Below are 7,403 nucleotides of genomic sequence, written 5' to 3'. Positions count from 1 at the left end.
CACTTTGGACTGAGAACACAGAGTTCAGCTCAAAAGAAGATTGGTTGATTGGTAGAAGATTAACCTCATGGGCAAATACATGTACAGATGAACAGAGTGTTGTTTTTATGATTACGCAGGACTCCTACGTGAAGCAGAAGCTCTGATGTAGTTCCAGGAATGGATGAGTTGTCAGCAGCCAAACCCAGAAGGAGCAGAGTCATGGCAGGGGAAAAACAGGACAGGAAGCGCTGATGTGACCAATTAGGCTAGAATTCAAAGAGGCCACCGACACAGAGAGGTGCACATATGCACCTAAATAACACCTGCTGTGTTCCCTAATCCTACAATATAATTGCTACATATGGATACACAAGGAGTCATAAACATCGTGTGTAACCCTCATACTAATAATGAATAAGCTACATGTATAAAGTAGGAAACAGGAGGTACAGTACAATGCATGAGGATGATGATAATCAAATACTCTAAGATACAATCTTAAACTTTATGCAATTTAAAACTTGACTCAATATAACAAGATACGTTGCTCATTTGAAAAACTGTCAAATTCTTTTGATACTACTGTAATGAATATACTGTATATCACAGAGGCTGCAAGTGACTGTCACTGTATTTTCCCCTGTTGTACAGTAGCATATATAATCTGATCAGTCACCGGTCAAATTAGTATATAACATATACCACCACCACCTCAGCACCAATTTCTCAAATTTATTTTATATTTGTTGCCATGGGAAACAAACACTTTAATTAATTGCTTGGTAATGTGACCTCAGCTGCAGCTGGCAGTTTGGAACATTTACATGTTCTCATATGGAACATTGCAGCTTGTTTTTCTGCTTTGATTGCTTACTGTGCCTGTTTTTGTTTGTATGTCACCTTTTGTCAAGTATTTTTTTTGATCAGCTGTTTCAGCTGTTCATTATTGACAACCAGCATTTCCCATTTCTGTCAGGATGACCTTCTCTACACTTAGATCTTTACATCTATTGAAAACAAGAACAAGCAAAGTCTCATTTTATGAAAAAGATCTTTATTAATTTTTAAGAAATTGTAAATTATTACACATTACAGTAAACAACATGTAGTGTAGGTAGAAACTGTGCAAATAAACAGGGCTGTGGTGTATGTGTGAACTGCATCTAAACCGTCATGAACTGTAGTTGAGTGGATGGTGCATTTTTCTCATTCGCTCCTGTCATTTTTAATCTACACCAGCAAATTTGATATTAGCAAGCAACAAAACTGGGCCTCACAGGCAGTGTATGTAATATCGACTCTTATAAGACTAGACATGATCACTTGTGTCGACAGCTTTGTTTTTTGAAGGTCATACGCACAAAACCATGTAGGTCTGCATATTGCATGTAGGATTACATGTAGGATACACTGTTGTGTTAGTGTAGAGACAGTACTTTAGATTGTCTCCTTTTTTGTTCTTGGGCAAAAAGATGGGGTCAGAGGTCATGAAGTCAGCTTCAACATCATTCACTCCTCCCCATGGAGGCCTACATATAGGAATACTGCTATATTGGTTTATTTAAATATAGGATCACAGGACTATTGGCATGAGACACATTAAATCAACATTATTTAAGCCTTGGCCGTCCATGCTGGGCCTGCAGTTAAAGTGGCTCTTGAGGGAACCGTTTGCACCTGGATGCAGCGTGCGCTCATTTGATGACACCACCATCCACTTCATGCTGCGGATGGGTGCCTCCTATTTGGCTGTGATCACCGCTGGCATGTCAGTGGTAGAGTCAGGTCCTGCCTCCTCGTTGTCCCCCTCGTCACTGTCGCTCTCGTCTGAATCGCTGTCGGCAGCTCCGGGCGTGGCCGTGGTCTCCTCGCTGCTCTGGCTCTCCTCCTCCTCGTCCTCAGACTCCTGGCTGGTGCTGCTGTCCGTGCTGGCGTTGTCCTCGTTCTCCTCCTCCTCCTCCTCCTCTGGGGTGCTGGAGCTCTCGCTGGTCGTGTCACTGGCGCTGGCTTCGCTGGTGCTGGTGCCGTCCTCCTCTGGGACGGCGGCTTGGCGGTAGCTGGGCTCCTGGTCCAGGGTGCTGGAGGAGGCATCCTGGGTCTGGCTGTTCACCTCGGAGGTGCTGGTGTCCTCCTCGAGAAGATCAGAGTGGACCTGAAGAGCCTGTTTGAACCGTCAGCCATCAGTAACTACTGTAGAAACCTCTTACAACAGTCTGACACCAAATGGTCCCACGACCACGAGAAAGTTTAAACTGACCTTATAGAGCTTCACAGACTTCTCCACCTCGTTGCCGTCAGTCATGTCATAGGCCATCTTCTTTCCTGCGCCAACAAACTCGTAGGACTTGTAGGGAGAAGGAAGCTTGTGGTAGGATTTGTCCTCCACGTAGATGATGGACTTGTATTCACTGGGGCCTCCCAAGCTGTCACCTCGGGACGCGTCCGTGTCTGTGACGATAGTTGGCTCGATGGGCTCCGCTGTGGGTTCCACCACGGGCCCCTCTGTGATCACCACAGGGCTGATGGTAGCAGGAGCAGGGGTGGAGGACTCCCCTGACTCCTCCTCCTCCTCCTCCTTGTCCTCCTCTTCCTTGTCCTCGTCGGTATCCTGGAATTACAGAAGAGAAAATGGGATTTTGAATGGCTAAAATTTCAGAGATGAAAATTAAAGATACTTAATACTGCATATATACTGTATACTGCACTCACCCCTGTTTCATCGTTCTCGTCATCATCATCATCTCCATGACTGTCACTGTCACTGCCTTTAACAGGGGTTGTATCTGAGCCTGGGTCTGAGGCTAGCACTGTGCTGGCGCTTTTGACTTGTACTGGTGCCTCTGGTGCAGCCTTCTGCAGGAGCCGTCAAAGCATAAAGTCGTAATCACATAAAATAAAACAATCAGAAGAATGTGGGGGAAGTCAATCTCTCACCTGCTCTTCCTCGGAGGTCTCCTCTGATTTTTCATCAGATCCAGCTGCTGCTGCTGCTACTGCTGCTGCTACAACATTCTGTACCAACAGAGAAACACAAACACAATTGTGTTCTTCAAACAACCAACAACCAACCGAAAGAGACAGCTAGTGGCTTTGACTCTAGGACTCTTAAAAGTAAGTAAAACTAAAAAAGTAAGTACAGTAGATCACTAGTGCAGCATACAGGTACATGCTCATACCTCCACATACCTATAACATGCAGCCTACTGTATATGGTAACACACATGTAAAACAGGAAACAGAGAAGCTCTACCTGGAAACGTCGTACTTGAGCTGGAGGAGCCACGGGCGCCTTTTTCTTGATGGCCTGAGGTGCTGGACGTCTCACCTGTGCACATATCAGTATGAATGTCTCTCTCTCTCTCTCTCTCTCTCTCTCTCTCTCTCTCTCTCTCTCTCTCTCTCTCTCTCTCTCTCTCTCTCTCTCTCTCTCTCTCTCTCTCGCTCTCTCTGTTGTAGGTACTCACCACTTCTTCAGAACTCTCTGAACTGCTGTGAGAAACTCTTTTTGCCTAGAGTGGAAAATACAAAAATGCAAGCAAATAAAGTAAATGATCTAAACTGATTGTGTGTAAACAAAGAAACGTAGTAGATGCACAGGAAATTAGCTTGGTTTCAACTTCATGGAGGAAATAACTCACCGGCCGGCAGAGAACTGTGGCAAAGAGCAGAATGAAAATAACAGCCACTTTCATTGTGTCACACTTTGGTGTCTGTATGGGAAGAAAACCAGAATCACACAATAAAACATTATTACATTACACAATAAAACAATGGGACATAATCATGATACTGTACACACATCTGCTCCAGCACCAAAATACACGTCCGGAGGCTATAACTTCACAGGAAGCACAATGACATGTCAAACTGAGAATGACTTCTGTCAGTAAATCCTCAGACTCGGATGCCTTCCTAAAAATGGGGGCTGCACGATCACATGACTGGTAACTGGCAGGGGCACTTCCTGTTCCTGTGGCCTTGGTGAGTACATAGGAATTCATTAAGTTCTTAATTACAGGCCACGTGTCCTGTTCTCTGTCATCAGGGCTAGAAAATCACATTGCTTTGGCTTGTGGTCTGTCAAACTATGAGGTAGGATGTTTCTGGCTCCTTCTGATCCAAGAGATGTGAGAAAATTACTGGTTTATTTTTTTTATTTAGAAAAACGTGAAATTAGTTTATTTTAAAGGATAAAAGCAGCATATGCATCTGAAAGTATAGTGTGTGTTTCAAGTACAGGCTGAAAGTCTCAGCTTGACAAACTACAAACTTGTAGCTCTTGAGTAATAAGAAGGAAATAGGTAACATCAATAAATTGTGTGCAAGTCTAGTGGTCTCAGTCTGAGGCCTTTAAACCTTAAAACCAGTAAATAATAATTAATAATAAATACCAATAGTGTTTAATATCAATCAATAATCAAATAATTTAATTGAAGGTATCAAACCTGTTCCTACAGTAAGTAGATCTATAAAAACATAGTTTGTCTGTATTTTTCCCTTCTTTGCTGTAACAATGTGTTCTTCTTGTCCATGCTGTGGGACACGCAGTCCCAGTGTCTGCTTCTGTCTTTAATGATGGACCCTTCCTATACTATGTAATTCACTGGGTTATAACTGGAAAAGCCACAGTGCAGCAGAATCATAACAGACGCCCACATGGCTCTGAGCGAGCGTTTGTGTTGAGTCTGTCATTGTGACGACCGCGTTGAGTTTAAGACTTACAGAGTCAGCGTGTTTAAGTGAAATGAGGATGTCAGGTTTGGTTTGAGAGTTGAGGCTAGAATCAGACTGAGAAGTCTGGTGGTGTGTATGCCATGAGCACTGGAGCAGGATAAAATAAAGCATGGCTGACTTTTTAGGAAACAACAAAGTTTCTCTAGAAGTGACTGTTTTCTGTTGTATAAACCTTAGCTGTCGAGACAACATGACGCTTCCATTTCTCCCAGCTCTTATTTTGAAAGTGTACTGAGGTCAAATCAAGCATTTGCTCCCAGTTTAAGGTTGTGTGAGTAGTTTTAATATGTTAAAGAAATGTCCTTTAAAATAATTGTTACGTTGTTCTTTGCAGTTCTGTGCTCAGAGTTGTACAGTCTAATCAGACAAGCAAACTCCATCAGAGGACTTAATTTTGAATAAATACACTTACATTTGGAACTTAGTTTATCATGAACATGGCACATTGCAGCTGTGACACTAATCAGCCATTCAAGTACAGCCTCCCTATCTAAATATCCACCTCATTAAAGAACTGGAAATAATGCACAATGAACTGAAATCAAGTGCAGGGATGTTATAGAAGGAAACACGCCCTCATGTTAATTACATGGTTAAAGTTAAGCTAGACCTGACTTGTGTTGCTGCACTTGGACACTGTACCCTGTATCCAGCTCTTTAAAATGTGTCTGAAAAAGGTGAAAAATATTAGAATGGACTCAGTGCTGCTGTAGAGGAGGTTTTTTTAAAGAATCATGCTTATTATCATCCTGCTATAATAACCCCCACTAACTTGTAGACGTTTGGATGGTTGATGGTGAGGCCTGACAGTTGCTCCATGTTAAACATACATAAAAGTCTAAATTATGATTGTATAGTGTAACATGTAATAACACTTTACATTCTGCAGATAAAGAGGAAACAAATGAACCTGTCAGATACATAGGTAAAGGTTGACCTGCACTCCCATCTCTCTTCACACCTCTGGCTACGACAGAAAGTCCCCAAACACTGTAACACAGTAGTTATTACATTCAACCTTGTAAATATTCCTGCTGACCTTGTTTGCAGACAGAGGACGCTTCAGGGGTTGCAGAGACGTTGCACAAAAACAGGCAGATGTGCTTTGATCTTAGTTTATCTCCTGGGTTTCCAACTACTTTGACTGCTCTCTGTGATGCTGCTGTTTAAACAGAGGCTCCTGGTTGGCTTATAAACCCTCCAGACCTCGGGCAGCAGCCAATCAGCACGAGGCGTGTGATGTCATGAGGTTAACCGCAGCATGATCCACCTCTCCTCTCTCTCCCACTCTTCCTGTGGTCGTTGCTGCGGTGGTGTGGGTGCAAATACACACACACATACACACACACATACACACACACACACACACACACAAAATGCAAAGACAAGTACGTGAAAAAGGACATGCAGACAACCCAGACAGGAGCATGAGAATGTCCTATGTCTACTCATGCACACACTCACACACTCATGATAAGTGTGTATTAAGTTTATTTGAGTCTATGGGAAAAGCAGCAGCATATAGTGGCAGGTGGTAGTGATTCAGCTTCCTTACAGACGGAGAATCATCTGACCTCAGTCGCTGTGGTTGACAGAAAATTTGTCTGCAACAGTAGAGTAGCGGCAAATTTTCTGAACTTGTCAAAAAAAGTGTAACGTTTTCTGGTGGAATACGAATAGTTTGAAAACATGTTTGAGGACATAAATACATAATATAAAAATATTTAAGTTAATATGATTTAACTAAATATGAACATGTTATGTCATTTGATACAAAAGTGACTCAACACTTAAAACAAACACAACTTCAAACAAACAAACAAACAAACAACTTCTGTATCTGTAAAAAAAACAGATTTTGATCATTTGGAACAAGCAAACAAACAGTTAGACCTTAGCTTGAAATAAATGTTACCACAGACTGAGGCTACTGTTACAAACAAACTGGTAACGGAAATGCAGGAACATACTAGTGTACATAATAAAGAACGCTCAACTAACAAGTTAGCTGTGAAAAAAAACTAGACAAACTAGACAGGTATGAATGAAATCCTACTCCTGTCATGAACCAGGAGCAAGAACCCAGAACCGTGTTCAGACAGAACAGATGGTGAACTGGAATCAAACCCAGCTCCATACTTACATTAAAGCAAGAGATACCTAACCAGCTTGTTAACGATGATTTGTAATAAACTATTACTACTGGTCTAATTTTGTACTTCACAATAAGAAGAAAGGCCAGCAGGCTAAATATGGCACTAAAACTAATGCTGGGGGACCATTAATATTCTGTCTGCTCTTTAGCTCAAGGTTGGATCACTAAACAGGCAACGCAATTAAATTAGCAAAACAGTCCCACCTTGTGTCTTACATTAAACAGACAAAGATGGCAGAATGTGAAGGAGAGTGAGCAGTCAGCCCCTCAACCTTTCAGTTACTGCATTAGCCTCTCAAAACAATACAATGAATAAGAATCTACAAAAGGCGACAATCAAGCAGAAATGATGAGATTTGCTGAGCCTCACCTTTAAAACTGCTGCCAGACTGTTTGACAAACTCTGACATCACTGCATGATTGTAGCATAATAAATCATTTTAAACATTAAACTTTAACAGAAATGAAATATAAGTATAGTTATAATCTTGGTATCCAGACGTACATGCATTCTCTGCATTCTCCAGTAATT

The 7,403-nt window shown here is 41.9% G+C and overlaps 1 protein-coding gene across 1 annotated transcript; it reads right to left on the bottom strand.

The window, feature by feature from the left end:
• Positions 1 to 1,014: 1,014 nt before the first annotated feature.
• Positions 1,015 to 5,885, bottom strand: spp1 (secreted phosphoprotein 1). Its single transcript, XM_029168449.3, has 8 exons — positions 5,756 to 5,885; positions 3,621 to 3,692; positions 3,447 to 3,491; positions 3,233 to 3,307; positions 2,917 to 2,994; positions 2,692 to 2,835; positions 2,240 to 2,590; positions 1,015 to 2,143 (listed from the first exon to the last, which is right to left on the bottom strand). The coding sequence occupies exons 2-8, from the start codon at positions 3,672 to 3,674 to the stop codon at positions 1,724 to 1,726; spliced, it is 1,167 nt and encodes a 388-aa protein (XP_029024282.1). The 5' UTR covers positions 3,675 to 3,692; positions 5,756 to 5,885; the 3' UTR covers positions 1,015 to 1,723.
• Between the last annotated feature and the right edge of the window lie 1,518 nt (positions 5,886 to 7,403).

This window comes from Betta splendens, chromosome 12 (genome assembly GCF_900634795.4).
Source record: "Betta splendens chromosome 12, fBetSpl5.4, whole genome shotgun sequence".
Taxonomy (NCBI): Eukaryota; Metazoa; Chordata; class Actinopteri; order Anabantiformes; family Osphronemidae; genus Betta; species Betta splendens.
Note: the sequence above shows the minus strand (reverse complement) of the source record. Positions and strands in the feature narration are given on the sequence as shown.